This window comes from Rhinoderma darwinii, chromosome 2 (genome assembly GCF_050947455.1).
Source record: "Rhinoderma darwinii isolate aRhiDar2 chromosome 2, aRhiDar2.hap1, whole genome shotgun sequence".
Taxonomy (NCBI): domain Eukaryota; kingdom Metazoa; phylum Chordata; class Amphibia; order Anura; family Rhinodermatidae; genus Rhinoderma; species Rhinoderma darwinii.
In genome coordinates, this window is record NC_134688.1 from 384,366,342 (window position 1) to 384,392,476 (window position 26,135).

General features: G+C 43.4%; 1 protein-coding gene across 4 annotated transcripts in view; it reads right to left on the bottom strand.

Moving 5' to 3' along the window:
- The window catches only part of CLCN4 (chloride voltage-gated channel 4), a 54,562-nt gene that overhangs the window by 18,342 nt on the left and 10,085 nt on the right, over positions 1–26,135 (bottom strand). For all 4 annotated transcript variants that reach the window (XM_075853969.1, XM_075853967.1, XM_075853966.1 and 1 more), the window contains 5 exons: positions 24,237–24,424; positions 21,534–21,656; positions 15,995–16,201; positions 15,827–15,907; positions 11,266–11,811 (listed from right to left, as the gene is read on the bottom strand). In XM_075853969.1, the coding sequence (XP_075710084.1) occupies positions 11,266–11,811; positions 15,827–15,907; positions 15,995–16,201; positions 21,534–21,656; positions 24,237–24,424 (1,145 nt within the window). The remainder of the gene's footprint in view (positions 1–11,265; positions 11,812–15,826; positions 15,908–15,994; positions 16,202–21,533; positions 21,657–24,236; positions 24,425–26,135) is intronic.

Here is a 26,135-nt window from a genome sequence, read left to right on the forward strand (position 1 = left end):
AGAGAGAAAAAAAAAAGTGCATACTTACCCTCTGATAACCTGCAGACCGGCTTCCCGGGAAGGCATTTCATTCCAAGTGACCAATAAAGCCTGTGATTGGCTGCAACGGTCACATGGGATGAAACGTGATCCCAGATGGTCAGCCTAGACGAAAAAACACAGAATTCTGGGTAAGTATAAGATTTATTTATTTTTTCTGTGTTGCGATTTTTGCGGGGAATTGCTGCTTCTCCGCCGCAAAAAAAGCAACAGCCGCTATTTATTGCAGGTTTTACCACCCCCCCATTGAATTAAAGGATACCAAAGACTCTACTGTCTACCGACCTGCCTGTGATCGCTTTTTTACCCAAACAGAATAGAGAGTGGATTGTTCCTTATCGAATGGACAAGGAACCAAGTACCACATAAAGCAGATCCAGGAGCGCCACAAGAAGGAGTAATTGTTTTGCATAATCCATTGGATATTATTGAATTAAAGGGGTTGACCACTTTCTGAAAACTGATGACCTATCCACCGGATAGATCATCAGTATATGATCGTTGCTTGTCCGACATCCGGACCCCGCACCGATCCGCAACTCCGGCTGCCTCCGTTCACCAGATGCTTGGAACGGGATGATGTTTGGAACGGGATGCAGTAGTTGGAGCCAGAAGCTCGATCATCTGCTGGTCGTATCGTTTAAAAAAAGTTAAATATTATCGTTGTCGGCAGCACATCTCTCTGTGTAAACAGGGAGACACGCTGCCGACATGATAATAATGTATGGGGATGAGCAGGGGCGTAACTAGGAAAGACTGGGCCCCATAGAAAACTTTTGACTGGGCCCCCCCTCCCCTGGGTGTCACACAATCCCCCCCCCCCTGTAGATAGTGCCTTTTTTACACCCCCCCTGTAGATAACGCCATACAGCGCCCCACCTGTGGATAACGCCATACAGCCCCCCCTGTAGACTGTATGGCATTATCTACAGAGGGGGACTGTATGGCGTTATCTACAGGGGGGACTGTGTGGCGTTATCTACAGGGGGGACTGTGTGGCGTTATCTACAGGGGGGACTGTGTGGCGTTATCTACAGGGGGGACTGTGTGGCGTTATCTACAGGGGGGACTGTGTGGCAATATCTACAGGGGGGACTGTGTGGCGTTATCTACAGGGGGGACTGTGTGGCATTATCTACAGGGGGGACTGTGTGGCGTTATCTACAGGGGGGGCTGTGTGGCGTTATCTACAGGGGGACTGTATGGCGTTATCTACAGTGGGACTGTATGGCGTTATCTACAGAGGGGGCTGTATGGCGCTAACGCCATACAGCCCCCACTGTAGAGAACGCCATACAGCCCCCCCTGTAGAGAACGCCATACAGCCCCCCTGTAGGGAACGCCATACAGCCCCCCCTGTAGGGAACGCCATACAGCCCCCCCTGTAGGGAACGCCATACAGCGCCCCCCTGTGGGGAACGCCATACAGCGCCCCCTGCAGGGAACGCCATACAGCGCCTCCCCCTGCAGGGAACGCCATACAGCGCCCCCCCCTGCAGGAAACGCCATACAGCGCCCCCCCCTGCAGGGAACGCCATACAGCGCCCCCCTGCAGGGAACGCCATACAGCGCCCCCTCCAGTGCAGGGAACGCCATACAGCGCCCCCCCTGCAGGGAACACCATACAGCGCCCCCCCTGTAGGGAACGCCATACAGCCCCCCCCAGAAAAAAAATGCGACCTATAGTGTGACCTACAAATAACATGCATCCCCTATCCACAGGATAGGGGATACATGTGTGATCACTGGCATTGATAGGGAGAACGGGGGACTGAAAGTCCCCTGAAGTTCTCCATGACTAACCTCACCTCTGACTTCCGGCGTCTGTGTCAGCAGCTCAATAAAAATGAAAGGAGCACTGGTCACGCATGCGCACAAGCACGACCAGCGCTCCATTCATTTCTACGGAGCTGCCGACACAGACCCCGGAAGTCCGATGTTGTGAAGTTTGTGATGGAGAACTTCAGGGGACTTTCGGTCCCCCGTTCTCCATATCAATGCCAGCGATCACACATGTATCCCCTATCCTGTGGATAGGGGATACATGTCTTTTGTTTAATGGCAGAGCGGGGAGATGTCTCCCTGCTCTGCCGTAGTGTTCAGTGGCATCCCGCTGTAGCAGCCATAGCGGCTGCTAGGGGAGCCTCCGGCCATGGTGGGGGCCCGTGCCGGTGGGCGACACGGGCCCCCTCATGCCGCGGGCCCCGTAGCAGCCGCTACGGCTGCTACAGCGGTAGTTATGCCACTGGGGATGAGCGATTGGAGTAACGACCGCTCGTTCCCATCCATAGCTCCGTGTGACAGGAGCAAACGAGCGCCGATCAACGATGTCTCGTTGATCGGCGCTCGCTGGACCGGCCGCTTATCGGCTGGTGTAAAAGAGCCTTAACTGACACTAATCCACTATCTATCCGTATTCTGGGTTTTACTATTTCTCACTCTCTGTCTGTCATCCTCTATATCCTATCTGTAACCCCACAAAGCAGCAGCATTCCGTGGTTTGGCTGTTTAAAGGGACTATGACCAATATGTCATCAGTAATTGACTCCCAACTATACCCCTTATGATTGGCTGTGCTAGAGGAAGGCATTATAGGGAAGCATGACAGTCTGCCGTCAGGGATCATGTGACCCTTCTTGTCTTTTTCTGATCTGAGCGAAACGTGCGGACGAATTCCAAAAGTTTGGGATTCGTTAAAATGGGAAATTCGTGCTTCCCTGTATAACAGAATGCTGAACAGAGAATATTTATGCGCAAAATGACTTTTAGTGAAAGACTTTCTGTATTATGGATTTTTTATAATTATTGTAGATTCTTTAAATATTTAGAGAAGTGCTTCTAGGAGACCTTCTAGAGCAGAGATTCTTGGTGGTCTCTCTTATTAAAACAACTGGTAAATATTCATGAAGCAGGAAAGACACCTGCAAAAACTCTACCGGCTAACATAAAGGAGAACGTGTTTCTGATGGGAAAACAGGCTGCATAATTGATCTGCTTGCACTAAAAAGCTAATTTATTAGCAGTATAGCAGTAACATCAAGGCTGACAGGATTATTGTTGGTGATATCACTACATAGTTCATACTTTATATTTAGAGAGGATCCTGAGAAAAACACAAAAAATGACAGTAGATGGAATTATAGGAATGATTTACTTTTTTATATATATATATATATATATATATATATATATATATATATATATATATATATATACAGGGGTGGGATCCGGTCAGCCGGTTCGCTCCGGTTCTCCCAAACCAGTTGTTAAAATGACAGCTGGTTCGCAGAACTGGGTGAAGCGGGAAGCCGGAACCGGTCCCCTGCACTCAATTGTATCCACATCCTTGGGACGCGGACACAATTGAGTTGACTAGCGCTGCCCTGATGGGGCATATGATGCCTCGCCATTCGGCGCTTTAGTGATGATGCAGTCGGCGCGATGACGTCATTGCGCTGCTGCATCGTTCCGATGGAGGAGGACTGGCGCCTCTGGAGGATGGCGCAGCAACGGGACAGGTAAGAAAATATGTTTTTTTCCTTCTACTGTGGGCACTATAGGGCACTACATAGGGAACAAGAACTGCAGAAGACTATATAGGGAACTAACTACAGGGAACTATATAGGGGACTAATTACAGGGGACTATATAGGGAACACTAACTACAGAGGACTATATAGGAAACTAACTACAGGGGTCTGTAGGGAACTAACTACAGGGGACTATATAGGGGACTAATTACAGGGGACTATATAGGGACAACTAACTACAGGGGACTATATATGGTACAGTAACTACAAGTGACTATATAGGGGACAATAACTACATGGGACTATAGGGAACAGTAACTACAGGGGACTATAGGGAGAACAGTAACTACAGGGGACTATATAGGGGACAGTAACTACAGGGGACTATATAGGGAACACTAACTACAGGGGACTATATAGGGAACAGTAACTACAGGGGACTATATAGGGAACACTAACTACAGGGGACTACATAGGGGCCCTTATCTACAGGGAATGCCTCAGGGGGCCCTTATCTACAGGGAAATCCTCAGGGGGCCCTTATTTACAGGGAACGCCACAGGGGGCCCTATCTACAGGTTAATGCCACATAGGTCCCCATGTGGCATTCCCTGTAGATAGAGGCCGCTGTGGCGTTTCCTGTAGATAGAGCCCCTTGTGGCGTTCCCTGTAGATAGAGCCACCTGTGGCGTTCCCTGTAGATAGGGCCCCATCTACAGGGAACACCACATGGGGCCCTATCTACAGGGACCACCACAGGGGCACAGGGGGCTCTATCTACAGGGAACGCCACAGGGGGCTCTATCTACAGGGAATGCCACAGGGGGCTCTATCTACAGGAAACGCCACACGGGGCTCTATCTACAGGGAACGCTACAGGGGGCTCTATCCACAGGGAATGCCACCGTGAATGCCACAGGGGGCACTATCTACAGGGAATGCTACAGGAGGCCCTGTCTGCAGGGAACGCTACAGGGGGCACTATCTACATGGAACGCTACTACCTACAGAGGGCTCTATGGGGAGAACTATCTATAGACGGCTTTACTCCACGGAAGACTCGGAGGTACCTATGCAACTCGGGGCCTCCGTGTCCCCCCAACAACGTAGATATTTCCGCAGGAAGAATGGTCTCTGCTTCTACTGTGGGCATGACAAGCATCAAGTGAACAACTGTCCTAAGCGTAAGAATGCAGCCGGAGAACTTCCGCGCCTAAGTGATCATCGGGGAGGTCACTTGGGCACACAGGTATTTCCCGTAAATATGAAACGTAATAAAATCTTGCTTCCCTTTCAGGTCTCTTTTGGTGGTAGGTCTGCTTCCAGCAGTGCCTTCATGGATTCAGGGTCTTCTGCTAATATCATGTCTGTGGAATTTGCTATGTCTCTAGCTATGCCTTTGATTGATTTGCCTAAACCTGTCCCGGTAGTGGGTATCGACTCCACTCCTCTTGCTAATGGTTATTTTACACAGCATACCCCTGTTTTTGAACTCCTTGTTGGCTCCATGCATTTGGAGCAGTGCTCTGTACTGTTAATGCAGGGATTATCGTCCGATATGGTTTAAGGCCTTCCCTGGTTGCAGTTGCATAATCCCACGTTTGACTGGAATTCTGGGGACCTTACCAAGTGGGGTAATGAATGCTTGACGTCATGTTTTTCTGTTAATTCTATTTCTCCCCGTGAGGTGGTGAACACGCTACCTGAGTTTGTTCAGGACTTCGCCGATGTTTTCTCTATGGAGGCCTCCGAAGTGTTACCTCCTCATAGAGAATATGATTGCGCAATCAATTTGGTACCAGGAGCTAAGCTCCCTAAGGGTAGGATATTTAATCTCTCTTGTCCCGAACGTGAAGCCATGAGAGAGTATATCCAGGAATACCTGGCCAAGGGTTACATTCGCCCCTCTACTTCTCCGGTAGGTGCTGGCTTCTTCTTAGTAGGGAAGAAGGATGGTGGTCTTAGGCCATGCATTGACTACCGAAGCTTGAATAAGGTCACTGTAAGGAACCAGTATCCCCTTCCTCTGATTCCTGATCTCTTTAATAAGGTTCAGGGGGCCCAATGGTTCTCTAAGTTTGATCTACGGGGGGGCGTATAACCTTATCCGCATCAAAGAGGGGGATGAGTGGAAGACTGCGTTTAACACGCCCGAAGGTCATTTCGAATACCTCGTCATGCCCTTTGGGTTGTGTAATGCTCCCGCGGTCTTCCAGAATTTCATAAATGAGATTTTAAGAGACTACCTGGGGTTATTTCATGTAGTGTACCTTGATGACATACTTGTGTTTTCCAAGGACTGGTCCTCCCACATTGAGCATGTCAGGAAGGTGCTCCAGGTCCTTCGAGAAAACAAACTGTTTGCAAAGACCGAAAAATGTGTGTTTGGGGTGCAGGAGAAACCATTTTTGGGCCAAATCCTCACTCCTCATGAATTCCGCATGGACCCCGCCAAAGTCCAGGCTGTGGCGGAATGGGTCCAACCTGCCTCCCTGAAGGTGTTACAGTGCTTCCTGGGGTTCGCTAATTATTACAGGAGGCTTATTGCTAACTTCTCGGTCATCGCTAAGCCTCTTATGGATCTCACTTGCAAAGGTGCTGATCTCCTCTACTGGCCTCCTGAGGCTGTCCAGGCTTTTGAGGTCCTTAAGAAGTGCTTTATCTCGGCCCCGGTGCTGGTCCAGCCCAACCAAATGGAGCCATTTATCGTGGAGGTTGACGCGTCCGAGGTGGGAGTGGGGGCTGTCTTGTCCCAGGGTACCAGGTTCCTCACCCATCTCCATCCCTGTGCCTACTTCTCCAGGAAGTTTTCACCCACTGAGAGTAACTATGATATTGGCAACCGCGAACTCTTAGCCATTAAATGGGCATTTGAAGAGTGGCGCCACTTCCTGGAGGGGGCTAGGCACCAGGTAACGGTCCTTACCGACCACAAGAATCTGGTTTTCCTAGAATCTGCCCGGACGCTAAACCCGAGACAAGCTCGTTGGGCGTTAATTTTTACCAGATTCAACTTTGTGGTTGCCTATAGGGCTGGGTCTAAAAATGTTAAGGCTGATGCACTGTCACGTAGCTTCATGGCCAGCCCTCCTTCGGAGGAAGATCCTGCTTGTATTTTGCCTCCAGGTATAATAATTTCCGCTATTGATTCTGATTTAGTCTCTGAAATTGCGGCTGATCAAGGTTCAGCTCCCGGGAGCCTTCCTGAGAACAAGCTGTTTGTTCCCCTGCAATTCCGGCTAAGGGTACTTAGGGAAAATCATGACTCTGCACTATCTGGCCATCCAGGCATCCTGGGTACCAAGCACCTCATTGCCAGAAACTATTGGTGGCCTGGGTTGCCTAAAGACGTTAAAGGAACAGTGTCATCACAAATTTATTTTTCATATGTTAAAGATGTTAGTGCTTTATTAAAAACGTTTATATTTATTTGTGTGTTTGTGTTTTACTTTTTCTTATTTTTACACTTTTTCTTCCCTATGGGGGCTGCCATTTTTTGTTCCATTTCTTTATGTGTCGATTAACGACACATACAGACATGGAATACGGCAGCCACAGTCCCATAGGGACTGCGAACGGCTCCCGTCCCATCCACTTCTGTGTACGCCGTCTGTGTGGGAACTGCGCATGCGCCGCTCCCACACAGTCAAATTTGAAATTGGCGCCGTCCGGCGCCATTTTCCTGTGGACCGGAAGTCGCGGCGGGACAGTAAGATTACTACTTCCGGTCGCGGCTTCCGGACTTGTGCACTTGGACCAGCGGCAGCAGACGGAGCGGACGGGCCGGAGGGAGCCGCGGCGGCAGGAGCAGGTAAGAGATTTCAATGTATGTTCGTGTTTGTGTACGTTTACTATTGTATGTTAACCTTCTACACTGTGTGTTAGCTCAAAAAATGGCGACACACAGTGTAGGAGGTTAGACCGTTCAAACCCCTCGTTTATCCCGGCACTAGCCAGGGTAAAGGAGGGGGGGATGCTGAGAGCTCACTAGAGCGAGGGCTTTTTACCCAATTTTGCAATGCTGCAATTTTGGGAATAGCTCCATCTAGTGACCAGCAATGGGAAATATTATAAATTAGAATCTAATTTATAATATTTCCTGACTCGTGAAAAAAATAAAAAAAATGTGAACAATGTTTAATCACCTACACACTAAATATTTAATTAAAAAAAACAAAACATGTTTTTCTGGCAACACATTCCCTTTAAGGCCTACGTCGCCGCTTGTGAAGTTTGTGCTAGGTCCAAGACTCCCAGGTCCCGACCAGCGGGCTTACTATGTTCTTTGCCCATTCCCTAGAGACCTTGGACCCATATCTCCATGGATTTTATCACCGATTTGCCTCCATCTCAAGGCAAGTCGGTGGTGTGGGTTGTAGTAGACCGCTTCAGTAAGATGTGCCACTTTGTGCCCCTCAAAAAACTACCCAATGCTAAGACGTTAGCTATCTTGTTTGTCAAACACATCCTGCGTCTCCATGGGGTCCCTGTCAATATTGTTTCTGATAGAGGGGTACAATTTGTTTCATTGTTTTGGAGAGCCTTCTGTAAAAAGTTGGAGATTGATCTGTCCTTCTCCTCTGCCTTCCATCCTGAAACTTATGGCCAAACTGAGAGGACTAATGAGTCTCTAGAACAATATTTAAGGTGTTTTATCTCTGACTATCAATATGATTGGGTCTCATTCATTCCCCTCGCCGAATTTTCCCTTAATAACCGGGTCAGTAACTCGTCAGGGGTCTCCCCCTTTTTCTGTAATTTTGGGTTTAATCCACGGTTCTCTTCCGTTTCACCTGGTAGTTCCAACAATCCCGAGGTAGAGGTCGTTCATCGAGAACTGTGCACAGTCTGGGCTCAGGTTCAGAAGAACCTAGAGGCGTCCCAGAGCATACAAAAAACTCAAGCAGATAGAAAACGTTCTGCTAACCCCTTGTTTATGGTCGGGGATCTGGTGTGGCTATCGTCTAAAAATTTGCGCCTTAAGGTCCCGTCCAAGAAGTTTGCTCCCCGGTTTATAGGGTCGTACAAGGTCATTGAAGTCCTCAATCCTGTCTCCTTCCGACTGGAGTTGCCCCCATTTTTTTGAGTACACGACGTGTTCCATTCCTCCCTCCTTAAACGCTGCTCCCCATCCTTGGCTCCCTCGAGGAAACCTCCAGTCCCTGTTCTCACCCCTGAGGGGGCAGAATTCGAGGTGGCCAAGATTGTGGACAGCAGGATGGTCCAAGGCTCCCTCCAGTACCTGGTCCATTGGAGAGGATACGGGCCTGAGGAGAGGACTTGGGTACCCGCTCGGGATGTTCACGCTCGGATATTGGTCAGGAGGTCCACTTAGAAAGGGTCCGGTGGCCCCTCATAAAAGGGGGGGGTACTGTAAAGGATCTGCCAGGCACAGCTTCGGGGTTAACGTCCATAGATAATCAGTCTGCACCTGCTTCTGTGTCTGTGAGACTGACTCCATCTTCCACCACTCAGGGTGGCAGGCTTAGGAGTGGGAGAACCTATCACAGCCTGGCCAGACGGAGCTAGCTCCCGCCCTCTGTCTATTTATACCTGCCTTTCCTGTTCCTCCTTTGCTGGTGATTCTTCTCGTTTGGTTTCCTGGCCCTGCTGCAGCTTCTTGTACCATTGTCCTTGCTTCATATTGATCCCGGCTTGCTGACTACTCTCCTGCTCTGCGTTTGGTACCTCGTACACTCCTGGTTTGACTCGGCTTGTTTACTACTCTTCTGCTCTGCGTTTGGCACCTCGTACTCTCCTGGTTTGACTCGGCTTGTTCTCTTCTCTTGTTGCTCATGGTGTTGCCGTGGGCAACTGCCCCTTCCTCCCCCTAGCTCTGTGTACCCTTGTCTGTTTGTCTGTCGTGCACTTATTGAGCGTAGGGACCGTCACCCAGTTGTACCCCGTCGCCTAGGGCGGGTCGTTGCAAGTAGGCAGGGACTGAGTGGTGGGTAGATTAGGGCTCACTTATCTGTCTCCCCACCCCCATCATTACAGGTCCTGGGCTGTTTCCTGTCTTGTAACCCACCATACCCATGATCCCCTGCTGCATCTGAGGAGGCAGCTTACATCCACCCTTCCTTCAAAGCATTTCAGCTAATTGCATACTGCCACGCCCCTCTATGTTCACAGGATGTTGCAGACAGTAATTAGGCTAATAGATAAAAAAAAAGGGCCATTAGCAATAGGAGGACAATAGAGGAGGAGGAGGAAGCGTGGAGGACAAGATAAAAGGAGGAGGGGGTGTGTTAGGGAAGAGACAAGGCGGCCAGGCAGTGCGGGAACTACGAGTGTGAAGAGGTCTGAGGAGGCGTGGACGACAAGATAGAAGGAGGGGGCGTGTACTAAGATTGATGACGCTCCGTGTCTTTGCTCAGCCAGCACTTCCTGCTGTGTAAAGACACGGCGCGTCATCAACTACATCTACAGGCGGCGGGACCAGATGAGGCGGAGCTCTGAAGAGCTCATGAAACATCCGCCCGGCCCACCTCCTGTAAATGTAGTTGATGACGCGTCGTGCCTTTCTCAGCCGGAAGTGCTGGCTGAGCAAAGACACGGTACCTCACAGGAAATTAAAAATTAACCCTTGGTGCGGTCACGTGACGGCAGATCAGAACAGGAACGCTGGCACAGGTAAGTAGATACTATATTAGAAATGTTTTAAAATATGACTAATTAAGTTAAAATTAAAATTAAATGTATTCCCGGATAATCCCTTTAAAGCAAGCGTTTTTGATGCCTTTTTTTTTAGCGTGTAAAACGCAGCAAAAACGCATTGAATTCACGCTGTGTGAACAAGCCCTAAATGGTTAATCTGCTATAGGAACAGGAAGAGAGAGACATCTGCTTGTAAAGGGTTAACAACAAAAAAGTTAAAATGTGAAAAAGGATCTACTGAGAATAATTCATGCACAGCTTAAATGGGAATACCACTTTAAACAATGTTGTAACATGGCTTAAGATGCATGGGTAAGGGTTCTTGAAATGAGGACCGTGGCTTTTACTAAATTACTAAACTCCATCAGACATTTTACTTGGCTTATTAGGTTGAACAGCTAATGATGTGTTTCTTGTCCAAATTATATTATTTATATATTATACATTTGAGTTGACATTATTAATTGATTGTTATCTCCAGAGAATGTTTGAGAATATCTTTAAGAGTTTGATGTATTTTTCATTGCAGAGTGATATTTGCCATGGCCAGATCTGAACATGAGACATCATTAAAAAGACTTTAGTGATCGTATTAATTCTCCTAGACTGTCATTTATGTTCACAAAATGCTAATGAGCAATAAAGCTTTTTTGTCTTTTATATAAAGCTGCTGCATTTGTGCTGTATGAAAGCCATTTTGGGGTCGAGACTAAATCCAAGCAGACATTAGTTTAATTTATTAATATTTAAGGGTATGGTTCTTCATTGGTTTCATATCAAGCTCCGAATGACTCATGTTCCTTGCCATGCCTTACAGTAAATGTACAAATCCCAGCGCCCCCACAATTTATTAATATTTAAGGGGATGGTGCTTCATTGGTTTCATATCAAGCGCTGAATCCTCCATGTTCCTCAACATGCCTTACAGTAAATGTACAAATTCCCAGACAGCCTTATTGAGTTCAAAACCCTAGAATTATCATAAGAGTAAAAGCAATTTATTATATTAGTTTATAATAACCTTATATAGTGCACTTACCTTCATGCCAAATGTAAAAATAGTGATTATAATTTTAAAAATAAGAGCTAAGGCCAATTGCCACATTGCAGTGTAAACTCCTGGGCCAGCTGGTCGATCCGGGATGTCATCCACAGGTCTTGTCATGTTGATATCATTAATGTAGTCACAGAGTTGAGAAGACTCTAGAGCTCCACAGTCATTGAAGAGCTCAGAGATGAGTTCACTTGTGCTCCTTCGCGTATATGGGTTTGGGTAAGCTATAATGGCCGTGATTGCTGTGACCACAATAACTTCCAGTACTGGGTACTTGCCAAGTCTGGTGGTCTTACGCCTGCGACACCAAGCAATGTTACAACGAATGAAGAGGGTTCCCCAAAGTCCTCCAAAAACACCAAGAAGAATGAAAGGAAATAGCTCAGCCATGTACCAAGGTGTATGATATTCCACGTAAAAGAGAACCAGACGACTGTTTCCAAATGGGTTAATTGATCTCAGAGTAAATGCAGCCACAAGAGCAGCGAAAAAGGAACGCCACAGGGTCTTTAGAGGAAAATAGTAACTGACCTACAAAAAAAAGCTAATTTTAATAATGAGCAAATATAGGCAAACATTCTCCTAGACATTTAAGAAATTATATATATATATATATATATATATTTACTTATGTCTTCTAATTAAAAACTAGATGAGCCACCATTATTTCAGTATATTGTTTTCCACATATTTATTTTCAAATTTGTATTAAATTTTTATTCAGGTATAGTTTGAGTGATCATATACCTACCTAAGGTGGCCAAGCAGACATACCATCTGTCTGCTTGGTATGTCTGCCATACCAATAGATGGACCATACCATCTACGTAAAAACAGTATGTAACTGCATATCATTATTTCCATTTTACATAAATTTGTTCTATAATTTTGATTCAAAATAGGAGTTCGCAAAATTCAATTTTGAGAACCAAAACGATTGAGTGTTTCCTTATTTCCTAATACATGCTCTCTGAAGTACTGAGACCAGTGGCGTAACTACCGCCGTAGCAGCGGCAGCGACTGCTACGGGGCCCGCGGCATGAGGGGGCCCGTGTCGCCCGCCGGCACGGGCCCCAACCATGGCCGCAGGCACCGCTAGCAGCCGCTATGGCTGCTACAGCGGGACGCCACTGAACACTACGGCAGAGCAGGGAGGTATCTCCCCGCTCTGCCATTAAACAAAAGACATGTATCCCCCTATCCACAGGACAGGGGATACATGTGTGATCGCTGGCATTGATAGGGAGAACGGGGGACTGAAAGTGCCCTGAAGTTCTCCATCACAAACCTCGGACTTCCGGGGTCTGTGTCGGCAGCTCCGTAGAAATGAATGGAGCGCCGGTCGCGCTTGTGCGCATGCGTGACCAGTGCTCCTTTCATTTTTATTGAGCTGCCGACACAGACGCCGGAAGTCAGAGGTTAGTGATGGAGAACTTCAGGGGACTTTCAGTCCCCCATTCTCCCTATCAATGCCAGCGATCACACATGCACCCCCTATCCTGTGGATAGGGGATACATGTCTTGTTTAATGGTAGAGCGGGGAGATACCTCCCTGCTCTGCCGTAGTCGTGTTCAGTGGCGTCCCGCTGTAGCAGCCATAGTGGCTGCTAGCGGAGCCTCCGGCCATGGTGGGGGCCCGTGTTGCCCGTCGGTACTGCTGCTACGGCGGTAGTTACGCCACTGGTGACATTCATCTTATGACTGACAGCTAGGACTTGTAGTGTGTGTCCTATACGTATGTACTACTTAGAAGAAAAAACACCATACCATGAAATGCATGTTATTTGTAGGACACACTATAGGTCGCATTTTTGGGGGGGGGGGCGCTGTATGGCGTTCCCTACAGGGGGGTGCTGTATGGCGTTCCCTACAGGGGGGCGCGCTGTATGGCGTTCCCTGCAGGGGGGGGGCTGTATGACGTTCCCTGCAGGGGGGGGCTGTATGGCGTTCCCTGCAGGGGGGGCTGTATGGCGTTCCCTGCAGGGGGGGGCTGTATGGCGTTCCCTGCAGGGGGGGGCACTGTATGGTGTTATCTACAGGGGGGACTGTGTGGCGTTATCTACAGGGTGGGCTGTGTGGCGTTATCTACAGGGGGTTTGTATGGCGTTATCTACAGAGGGGGCTGTATGGCGCTATCTACAGAGGGGGCTGTATGGCGTTCCCTACAAAAAAGCAACAATGAGACATTTATATTGTGAATATACAATTTTAAATATATGATAAATATATATATTTTTTCTATATTTTCATTTCCTTTCACCGGTTGAAGGTAGAATTTCCAGCTATAAAAGGTCTTCTATTTTTGCTAGCTGTTATTTTTAGTTGCTGTGGAATAACAATTGATAATTGCTGGACTGGCACTGACAGCTTAAGATCAACTTTTTTAATCGACTGAAGTGATAGACCAACAATAATTACTTTCTAATGTATTCAAAATTTTCCAATGTGACTTCTATATGATACTTCCCGGTCATTCATTTTCCTGATACTTGTAAAATAATGTTTAGTGTGTGAGCAACGTTATTGACAATAACAAATATTACTATTTTACATTATACACAACGGGTTTAGTATGCATTGTCTTCATCAATGTCATCAATGGCATCAATGTTAGCTGAATTCAACACCAGTCAACCTCCCTCCCCCCCATCCCCTCCTCTGGTTATTCCCCCTCCTTCCATAGCCCTGACCTACCTCCCTGCCTCCCTTTTTTCCCCTTCCCTTCTTGTTTTCAAAAGATATGTAAATCAGTATGTGTTCCACATTCTTAATGGAACTTACATTGCTGGAGCTATGTTATTACACTTATTGTCTACAATACCAAAAATCCAAATGTGATTCCTGATAAATGTGAATTTTATATAACATGTTATCATTTTGAATGACACATCTTTGTACGTGTTTTTGGAGAAAATTAATAAAAACATTTTTGAAATAACAAATATTACTTTCTAAGTTTCTACTTTAAGAGCATTTCCACCTATATTAATACTCAATAAGGCCTCATGCACACGACCGTGTTTTTGCGTCCGCAATTCAACCGCAAATCCACGGGTTAATTGCGGACCCATTCATTTCTATGTGGCCATACCCACTATCCGTGTTTTCACGGCTCTCCGCATGTCCGCACATCCGTGCCGCAGAAACTCCGGACATGTCTTATTATGGGCCGCAAATGCGGTGCGGACATGCCAATAGAAGTCAATGGGCCCGTGGAAATTGCGGATACACCGCCGTGTGTCATCCGCAGTTTGCGGATTTGCGGATCATGTGACCTTCTAAAGGGGGTTTGACCAAGCTTTTGGCATCCTGTTTAAAAGTCCTTTTTTTTTTTTTTTTTTTTCATCCGCATTTTTGCGGATTACATACGGATGAACTGCGGATTACATACGGATGAACTGCGGATGACATTCCACGGAACACGGTCCTGGAATTTGCGGACCAGAAAAACACCACGGTCGTGTGCATGAGGCCTAAGAGATAATTTTCTGGTAAATCAGGACCATAGTGTTATCACCTGTGGCCAAATTGCAAACAGTATTATTAGGGTATTAGACAGCCTATTGTTTTATGCCTGTTCTACACATGTAAGATTGTAGTCTCGTATGGGCAGGGCTCCTACCTAATGTATCTTAATGTATAGAAATAAATAGTGAAAAAGTGAAGAAAACAGAGGGGATCCCTCGATCAGGACCCATTTTCTCTATTAGCCAAAGTGACATACAGGATTTGACAGTGAAGTACTGTACCACAAGATCCATTAACCCCTTCCCGACACCTGCCATTTCTATACGTCGGAGGTCGGGTGGGGAGAGTATGGAGCGGGCACACAGGCTGAGCCTGCTCCATCGAATGAGCGTGTCGGCTGTATCTTACAGTGTAAAATGCCCAAATTACTGCTTTTTGGTTAGTTAATCACCAACAAAAAAAATGGACTAAAAAGTGATAAAAAATGTACCCTAAAATGGTAACAATACAAACTACAGCTCGCCCCGCAAAAAATAAGCATACCACTCAATCAATGGAAAAATAAAAAAGTTATGGCTCTCAGAATTTGGAGACACAACATTTTTATCACATGCTGAACGCCCTAAAAACGAAACCCAAAAAAACAATGGAGGAATCGCTGTTTTTTTCCCATTTTACCCCACATTTTTTTTCCAGTCTTACAGTACATTATATGGTACAATAATTGGTGCTGTAAAAAACTACGACTCATCTCACAAAAACAAGCCTTCGTATGGCTATATAGACGGAAAAAAGTCATGGCTTTGGAAGATGGAGAGGAATAACCAAAAATAAAAATCCGAAAAAAAGGCTGCGGTGGGAAGAGGTTAAAAGTAATTGTTGGCCATTAATTTAAATGAGCCCTCTTTAATGCTTCTTATGTCATTCAGTAGATAGTCAACATAATAAATGATTGTGGTCAGACCGCATCTTGTAATCTAAGTGAATTAAGAATTTATATTGTCACAATGGTTTCAACTTTTATTGTAAAATCTGTGCTGCAAGGTACGGAGGAATAACATATTCTAGAGAAGAGTACCTCTTCCAAACTGAAAAGCACTCCACCAATTGGGGCTCCAAAAGCAACAGAGACTCCTACTGCCGCTGCTGCTGAGAGCACCTGTAACATAAAGAGTGTAGGGTTAATTTTTTTTTACATATTTGTTAATTAAGTAGTCTGTTTTATTTTTTAGCCTACTTTACTTACTTCCCTCCTCTTTCCTTCATTCTGGCTGTACTTGGACAACAGGCTGCTGAATAGGTTCCCACAGCAACATGCGACATGCACTGAAGGTCCTTCTTTTCCGAGACTCAATCCTGAAGACACCACTAGCACTAAAGTCACTGTTTTTATCAACAGTGTCCACTTTCCTAGGTATCCCCTTATTATGAAACCACTGAGAATGGTTTTTATCTAGAGCAAAAGAAAAGGAAAACTGCATTGTATTTAATAGTGCATAGAACTACACATGTATATGGCAGACTTATAGAAAACAATGCCCCATTTGGTCAAACACTTGGATCTTCAATCTTTTTGTAAGATGACAACATACACGACCCCACAGGATCATTATTTGTCATATACTTAGCACATTTACAGCTACAAATTGTGTTGAGTACCTGTGCTAATTATTTGTTTTACACAAACAAACTTCTATAGGTTGCCACTTGGAACCCATCAGAATCACATTTGCGACAGCTGAGCAGAGGTCCTATTATAGCTCACAGCAGGAAATTTGTTTCACTACATTAGATTATTGTATAATGATGTAATCTCCTAGAAGGCGCCAAAGCAGAGCATGCTTTATACAGATTCATAACCAGCAGGAGGCTGTTGGGATATGTGATGTCATGCAGACTTGTGCACTAAGGGCTCATACACATGGTCCTATTACAGATCCATGTTTTACAGATCCATATTATACCTGCTATGGGTCTATACTTTATAGCTGTTTGCTTCTAAGGCCTCATGCACACGACCGTAGTGGTGTGCACGGGCCGTGATTTGCAGCTTGCGGATGGCCGAGGAGTGTCTCCCGCAGCTGCCCGCAAATCACGGGCCTTACACATTGCCGTGTACATTCATTTGCCAGCAAAATGCGGCCTTAATAAGACATGTACTATCTTTTTGCGGTCCAGGCTCCCGGGCAATGCACGGACCGTGGAAACCACGGTCGTGTGCATGGGCCCATTGAAATGAATGGGGCCGCAATTCACCCGCAATTCACCCGCTCTGAACCTAGTCCCATTCTAACTAGATTCTTCTACCAATTTGCCCCAATCTAGTCTCTGAAGCTCTCTTACCCCTGTTAGAGGACTTTGTGAAACCTGGAGTGCACGTTATTGCTTTTGGGCAAACCGTGTCTCAATATATATAACACTCTGAGGTCCCGATACCCTCCGCTACCTTGACACTGTTCAAGCCGCTCTAGGTGCCATTACAGCTGCATGTAAACATTTGGACACAGACGATGGCCATTTTGTTGGGCGCGGTGATACAGACTTTCTCACTATCCTTTGAAGAAAAGATTAGCCCTGAAGGCTACTATGCGATACAGGAACTGCCATACTCGGGTAAGAGGCCTGGGGGTGGATTTTTGCCTGGACTAGTCTTGGAACTACACTTCCCGAGGAATTCTCTGGGAAGCACACAAATCGGTTATAGCGTTGGCGCCCATGTCAAAAAACATAGACAAGCACTTTAAGTTGAGCTACAAGACAAAATAGAACTGAAATACAAAAAAAAAAAACCTGACTCCAGAACTTCTAGAACAAGTGGAACACGCTAGAACGGAGTTAAAAAACCTCTTAAATGTCTAATCAGCCAAGATATATTTGTCGGCCCAATACACAGGGATAAAGTGTAAAAATGTATGATGTCTCAACTTAAAAAACGGAAGTCTCTTAGCTTTATACAATCTATTAAATCTACGTCTGGCCGAATGGTACGTACTTTGGCCCAAATAGCTGCCCAATTTAGCGATTATTATACACAATTGTACAACTTTAGTGGGTCACCTTCTCCTCAGGAACAAGACATTAAAACTGGGGAAATAAATGGATAGCTTAGTTCTCTAAAACGTCCCAAATTAACAAACAAACAAACCTCTACACTTCTGTCTCCTTTTACATACCATGAGCTAGAATATGCCTTAAAGAGTACCCCTCCTCATAAAAGCCCTGGTCTAGATGGTTTTCCAGCCTTTTATTACAACTCTTTTAAAGAGACCCTCCTACCAAGATTCTTTAATGTCTGTAATCGGGCTTTGTTATGAGACCCATTACCAAAACAAATGCTAGCTGCACAAATAACTGTTATCCACAAAGAAGGAAAAGCACTAGCTGTAGACCGATTTCGTTATTAAACAACGATCTGAAATTGTGTGCTAAATTACTTAGAACATAGACTCAAACCACTTCTTCCATCCTTAATACATCCAGAACAATCAGGTTTTGTACTGGGCAGAGAAGGGAGGCAAAATACGATCTGTCTTCTGCACCTGATTCAATATGCTAGACTTCATTCCCTGCCTTTAGTCCTTCTCGGTACTGATGCTGAGAAGGCATTTGATAGAATTGATTGGCTAATATTTTCTTTTCAATTTTCTTTTTATTGTTTTAAACAAAATTAAATCATACAACTGAATTGCAAAAAGTTGTTTTGACAGCATATGAATGTACAATCAAACAGATGAGAAGTGTCAAAAGATACAATGTAGCATTGCATATGCAGCTATGTCTTAACATTCAGGTTAAGATGCAAAAATTAGAGCAATACATTAGAAAGATATAATGTAAGTACACAAGTAGGAAGGGGAACTGGAGGGGAGAGGATAGGGGAAGAAGGAGTGAGGGGGAGGAGGAGAGTGGGGGGGAGGGGTTGAGAGAGATTTACAGGATACTTTTATCTGAGACAAGAAGTGTCGATTACAGTTAAACAACTTAATCGCGAACTAACAGTTCCTACAATGTGGCCCATCGAATCTGGCTAATGTGTACTCAAGGCTACGTCGAATTGATTGGCTATTCATGTCTAAAGCTTTGGAGAAATTTGGCATCCCTTCTGATTTTGTGAGAGCAGTTATAGTAATGTACAATGCCCCTACAGCCAGAGTTCTAGTCAATGGCACCTTGTCCCCATCCTTTCCCATTACAAATGGAACCCGACAGGGATGCCCACTCTCACCATTACTTTTTATTATTACAGTTGAAACCCTATTCCAGACCTAGATCTACAATTTTCTCTATCATTGGCTTCATCCACTCCATACCAATGGTCCTCAGAGTTTATGACATTTCTGGGAGTAAACATTACTCCTGGCCATCATTCCTTGTATAATGCTAATTATAGGAATCTCCCTCAAAAAAATAAAACATTTATTGGATTCATGAGACCTGCCTCTCACATCATGGTTCAGACGTAGATCCCTAGTAAAATCTATAGTTCTTCCCAAAATATTGTACTATTTCCGGACACTCCCGATCTTACTCCGATGCTCTTTCTTTCTCCAACTGAGAAAGGTCCTCTCAGGCTTTCTTTGGAAAGAATATAGACCAAGACTTCCTCATGGACTATTGGTATTTGCCATGAAACAAAGAGTTATACGCATGCCTGTATTACAAAGCAGTATAAGGGGTGAGATCTCTGGAGTGGCTGAGAATGCCTTTAGATCATCTAGATTTAGAAATTGAAAACTTCATGTCAAATGTCCCCTTTAAGAGCCCTGTTATTTATGGACAATGCCCTTTTGAAACAAATCACAGCTCCTCAAAATGTATTTACGAAGGCCACCCTCCACACTTGGCATAACTCTGATATCCGGGAAATTCTGGCTCCTTCGCCATCTCCATTGCTACAGGTAAGAGACATTTTGATAAAATCAAACAGATTTTAGAGCCACCTTGACAAACTCTGTTAAAAAATATATCTGTACCTATTACAGATCTTTGTCCAGACGAGTTATTCCCTCTACTACCTCAGCTCCTAACGGATCCCCGTCTGACTACTCTAATTTATATGCAATTACACTTTCTCTGGAAGTCTATTATGCCTTTACCCCAGAAATCATTTATGTTTAGAAAGCACACAGAATTTGATAAACTTGTACTAACTAAGGACCCACGTAGGAAATTTTCCCTTCTATATAATCTCTTAGTATTTAATCCTAAAACACCAGACCTCTCATATCTTGTAACATGGGAAAAGGATTTACAAATAAAATTTACAAATAAGGAAAAAATGGCTATGAGGACTCCGACTCCCAGAGTTTCCCGCTGTGTCAGGAGACTAGAAAATTCTTACAAACTCCTTACAAGATGGTATTACACCACCACTAGGTTACATAAAATGTTTTCTACTGTTAGCCCGTTGCGCTGGAAATGTAACTGTGATGCTGGATCTCTGTACCATATCTTGTGGGCTCTAAGATTAAACCATTTTGGGAACCGATGTGCGAGGAAATCTCAAAAATTACCCAAATAATTATGCCAATCTCCACTCAAATTTGCCTGTTAGGCCTACTCACAGAAATCAAATGTTCATCTAATGTTAAAAAAACTATTAGCTGCAGCCGGCTTATTAATTCTATTATATAGGAAGCAAACAACACCCACTACCCTGTCACACTGGATTAATAAATGTGACCAAATCTATAGATAAGAACAATTTGCCCACTGGGAAACGTGCACTCATTCTAAATTTACCCAAACTTGGGAACTACGGAGTAAATATAAACACTTTGATGTGGTATAGACGTCAAGCAAGATATTTTGTATCTTTTTTTCCCCTTTTTACAAAGAATGGAACACCCCCTAACCCCCCGCCTTTCTCCCTATGTTCTCTCCATTCCCTCAACATATTCTTAACCTCCCCCCATACAATACTTTACAAAATGGTAAAATGTAGACTTCAGTTTTGTATTCTTATTGCTTTTTCTCAACATTAGTACTTAGATGTTTATTTTAATGACTTATTTTATATAGTACTTCTGCAATATTGAAGACTGATTGTCTATAATTATCTGTATTCTTATGTAAAGTTTACAACCAATAAAAATCTGTTAAACATAAAGACAAGACGCATGTGTGAAATAAACCAAGGAATCTGCTTCAAGTATAATAGGCAAAACATTGTAAAGCTGAGTTTTATTTTGCTATAAAACTGGAATTTTGTAGCACACACGACACCATTTAAAGTTACATTTTCTTTTTAGTTAACTTCTTCATATACACAGGTGTCAAGCTTCCTATCTTCCTTTAAAGTTTCATGGTCCTTAAATAAAATGTAATTTCCATGCCTGGCTGGAAAGAGAAAGCAAGCAGTAGACTGGCCTGTCTAATATAACACAGAACTTCATTTGCTCACATATTTTGGGCCATAATTATATATAAAATTTGGTCTTGTTTGACCTTGCACACCATGGTTTTTCCGGGTTTGGAATGCATGCATATATGGTACCCATAGTACAAATAAATGTACCACTGGTTTATAGAAGGGACTTATAAGATAAACCCTACTATTTAGCAACATCAGCACTAGACACTGCTCACCTTTGCATTGAATCCCAGGTTGATTACCCAAAAACCTGGCAGCAGTCCTGGCTGCTGTCATCACAACAGTGTTATTCCGGCAAAACCAGGCCTGTTGATTTAATCCTTATCATGAAAAATTCTGGGTACCCCACTGCCACCAACTTACTACATATTACAAGGGAGATGAAGAATGCGAAAACATTGTGTCCTCTTACCTCAGGAATTCCTGATCCACATGCGTAAGGAGCAAAGACTCTAACCAAGGAAACGGCCAAAAAGGAAAAAGTCAAAGCCCACATAGTATAGAGGAAATAATTTAAAATATATGCACTGGCACCCTGAAAAAAAAAAAAAAAATTCTAAAATAACTCAAGAAGCAAAAGAATAACATAAATGAATCGTACACCTTGATGTAAGTACAGAAATAGGAAAAGCATAGAAATTATGATTAGAAATTGCATACAAAACCTTCAGGAGATGGTTTTAGAGTAGGGAAGTTAATATGTAAAAAAAACATACAGAGTTCTGGTGTCATTGAGTATTAATATCCTTCTCTCTATATAGTCAGTATGAAATGTCCATATGTTGATTGAAGATCAAACAGATACAATAACATCCCAGCATGCCCGTGTTCATAGGTTTGTGGTCGACTATTAAAACTGTTAGGGTATGTTCACACGCAGTGGTTTCAGACGTAATTCGGGCTGTTTACACCTCAATTTACGCCTGAAAAAAACGGCACCATTACGCCTCCAAACATCTGCCCATTGCTTGCAATAGGATTTACGGTGTTCTGTTCCCACGAGGCTTAATTTTACGCTTCGCTGTCAAAATACGGCGCGTAAAAAAACACCTGCGAAAAAGAAGTGCATGTCACTTTTTGGTACGTTTTTGGAGGCGTTTTTCATTGACTCCATTGAAAAACAGCTCCAATAACGGCCGTAAAATACGCTGCGAAAAACGCGAGTTGTTAGAAAAACGTCTGAAAATCAGGAGCTGTTTTCGCTTGAAAACAGCTCTGGATTTTCAGACGTATTTTGCTAAGCGTGTGAACATACCCTTAATGAATCCCTGCCTCTTCAATCAGACTCTGCATAATGTGACACTTGAGTCTGTGAGTACTGTGGGTGTTGGGTTTTGAACGTTAAATGAAGATGTATGTTTGTTAATAAGAGTGTTCATTTACATAGTATACACACAATTCTCATATTTACTTTTGTGCAGTAATTAAAGATAATGAGAAATGTTTTGCGATAACTGGCACGTCAACGAACAGGAGGCATCGCACAATCATCCCACACCATTTGAGCCGAGGTTTTGTGTAGCTAAAAAACTTTGCTTTCAATCTAGCTTTTATGCCCCTCCCACATGCCACAGATTGGAGCGAGGTGCTTGAAAATGTGATGATTTGCAGATTTTAGCGACACTTGCTACTTCCTCGATATACATAACCTTACGGCTTGCTCCTCTTGGTGTTGCAATTTCAATGTTGAGGAGTGTATTATAGCTGATTTGGCCAGACTGAACCTTTGACTATTTCTAATATTGTTTACTCTGATAACAGCCACATTCTTGTGGACTCATACGAGTACCAACTGATGTTATGAAACATGGACATTAGATCTATACAAATTCTCCTATTATTCCCGTCTTATACTGCCTGTTGTTATTTTCTGCTGGTATTTGTACAAAACTCTTTTTTAATAAAAAAAGATTTTAAAAGAATGAAATCAGCGGGGGAGATTTCTATGCTATCCAATAGCTTGCATGTAGGTTGTCTTAAATGTGTTTCTCCCTTTGTGTAGGCATATCTTCCCCTTGTGTATTAATACAAGTAGGCACAGTCAGCACAGGTACACTTGGAGTAATATACACAAGATAAATACAGAAGAAAAAAAGATGGAGGGATGGGAGAGAAAAGAAGTGCCAGTGTAATCCTGTAGACATTATGGGTGACTGGATGACCAAAGACAGGACTCCATTGCATCCAAAATGGCCGACTATGGTTGCAACTTCTGCTCAGGATAACATTTAAGTTTTCATCATTGGTGCTCATTTGAAGAATAACAATCTTCCAGGTCATCAGTAGTATCTATATCATCAAAAACTAGATGCTCTGCAAGGAGCCCCTTTTATCGATTTTACTGCAGACTAAATACTTTGTGAATGTATATATGAACCCAGACTATATGTTTTGTCATTTCACTTGCTAATAAATCAGCATAGTTTTTGCTAGCAGAATCACTTTTTAAATGTCCGTCATGGAGTCTGGCGTTTATAAATTCTGTATACCAGAGGCATAGCCAACAGTTTTCATGGCATAAAGTGAACTGAATTATTATACACTATGGCAGGAATGCATAAACTTTCCAAGGGGAATTAAGAAGATCTAGTGTTATTTTGCCAGGGCCTTCAGAGAGGAGAACATATTGGCTAAAAAAAAAAACAACCTAATTCTGTTTACTCTATATCAAGCCAAGTACTTTACACTTCTCCTTCTCATCTGCATACAACATGCATTTCAATCTGAAACAGATTATCAGTGCAGACCTTTAGTTGGAATTCTCAATATCCTGACCTCGGTAGACGGCATTCATGTATGTGAAGTTATTTATATTATTTATAATCTGCCACTTGATGGTCCGGTTCCGCTGATAAAGAACACAACAAAAACAGTCCCTCTTTATTTGATGGTCTGGAATAGTTGAATGAAGTCAAGAATGACTTTGAAAGTTCCCTGGTGAAGCTGGAGATGAACTGTGGAGGCCATAATCTTTCAGATTATATTTTCCAAAACACTGAATGAATGTTAAAAATGTCTGATACAAATCAATTAGTCCAGTATTAAGTTGTACATGTGTTTCCTAATAATAGCAAATGAGTAGAAGACTTCAAACAAGACTAGAATAGAATGTTACCTCTGATTTATCGATCATCAGTTCAGACCACTTCTGCCACAGAGGACACTTATCCCGGTCCTCAAAGGTTGTTTCATTTGATGTCCAGCAGCACTGTTCATGACTATACCAGAACCCTTTAAGACATATTCCCTCTTTTAGGTCGGTCATCCAATCCACTGCCAAGTCTATAACACCTGCTAAAGTACCTACAAAGATCAAGAATAATATACGCTATGTACCACTAAAATAAACAATACGTTTTGAAGATGAAATAAAAAATAGATCCGCTGTTTGAATTCTTTTCCATTTACATTCTAGGAGGACAAGTCCCACACAGTCACCCTACAATTTTAGCAGTAGTCTGGAGATGATCCAATGACTTCTATGGGAGAGTGTTCTAGGCATGCTCTGTAACCTGTGCAGAGAGCAGGAGTAGGGGAGCTTTGTACATCACCTATTGTCAATGTGATATCTGTCTCCAGCTTTGTAGTAGCATTTTTACCTTTCATTTTACTCCTGCTGAGAAGTAATCTCTACAGAACAGGAAGTGTCAGTCTATTATGAGGCTCAGTGGCCAGAGTGAGAACTGCAATACTTCAGAATTTATATTTTACAGAGATAATGACATGGAAAATTGATGTGGACAAAAAAAAAAAAAAAAAAAAATCTTAAAAAATACGTTTACCATAAAAACTCAATTTAAACGATAGGTAATTTTTCTGAAAACACATTCCCTTTAAAAAGCCAGGCAAAGATAACAAAGTACAACATTAAAATTAGAGAACTTTTGTGCTCAATATGCTGTTCAGCTAAACCAGAAAGATTTTGGAAACTGCTTAATAACCTTCTTATTGGCAAAACTGGTCAGTATGACAGCCTCTGGGCAAACTCAATTACATAAGTAGAGCAGCATATTTAAAGAAGTGCTGGAAGAAAACAACATATATTCCTTATCTGTCTACATTTTTAGGCAACTCTACGAGACATTAGCCTCCAGCCTACTCCAGACAGTATTTGTTAAACTTACAATAATTGACTGGGACAGGCAAAGTAAAGCTTTATAGGAGACTATATCAGGACTATATGTTGCTACTCAATAGACAAGCACATCAAGAATTAGCGGATATTACTATATGTACACTATACAAACAGACAGACACAACTCACATCAGGTAATAAATTCACTTTAACCCCTTAATACCGCATATATTTTTCTACTTAATGACCAGACACTTTTTAGCGATTTTCTGCTTGTGCTGGTTTAATGGTCATCATTTTTTTTTATGCTATTAAAGGGATTTTTGTGTCTTTTCTTTTTTGGATGACAGGTAAAGCTTTGTTTGTTGACATTTTTACACACATGGGGCAGAGTTACTAATACTGTCTAAGTTTGAGACAGTGACAGGGATGTCAGACGATATGCCAAATTTAGTGGTGCATGCTGTATGATAAATTTGGCACATCTAGCTAAACTTGTTAGACACTTTTCTTTTCCTTATACCACCTCTTAGTTGGCTTAATTTAGGCCAGTGTTTTGCGCCAAAAAAGCTATGCCATTTTGCCGCTAAGTCACGCCCCTTGGCGAGCATGATGCTGAAAGTGTTTAATACAGTTAATAAATGTGACGCACAGCATTAATGCCACAATTCTGGTTAAAAAAAATTTTTTTTAATGATTGCTTATTATTACTATAATTTGTTTTTCCATTTTTGTTTACAAGTTGTCCCCCAGAAGGTCAGAAAAGACCTTTGGAGGAAATGGTTTTTTTTTTCAGTTTTTACACTAGATAGTTCCCCTGTAACTGGGGCCGTCATCACAGTATAAACAGGGCAACGATCAGCATGGGAAAGCAGGTCTAATAATGTGACAGTTGTGCCAATCATGGCTGTATGGGGTCTAGTTAGTTGTCCCAGTGAT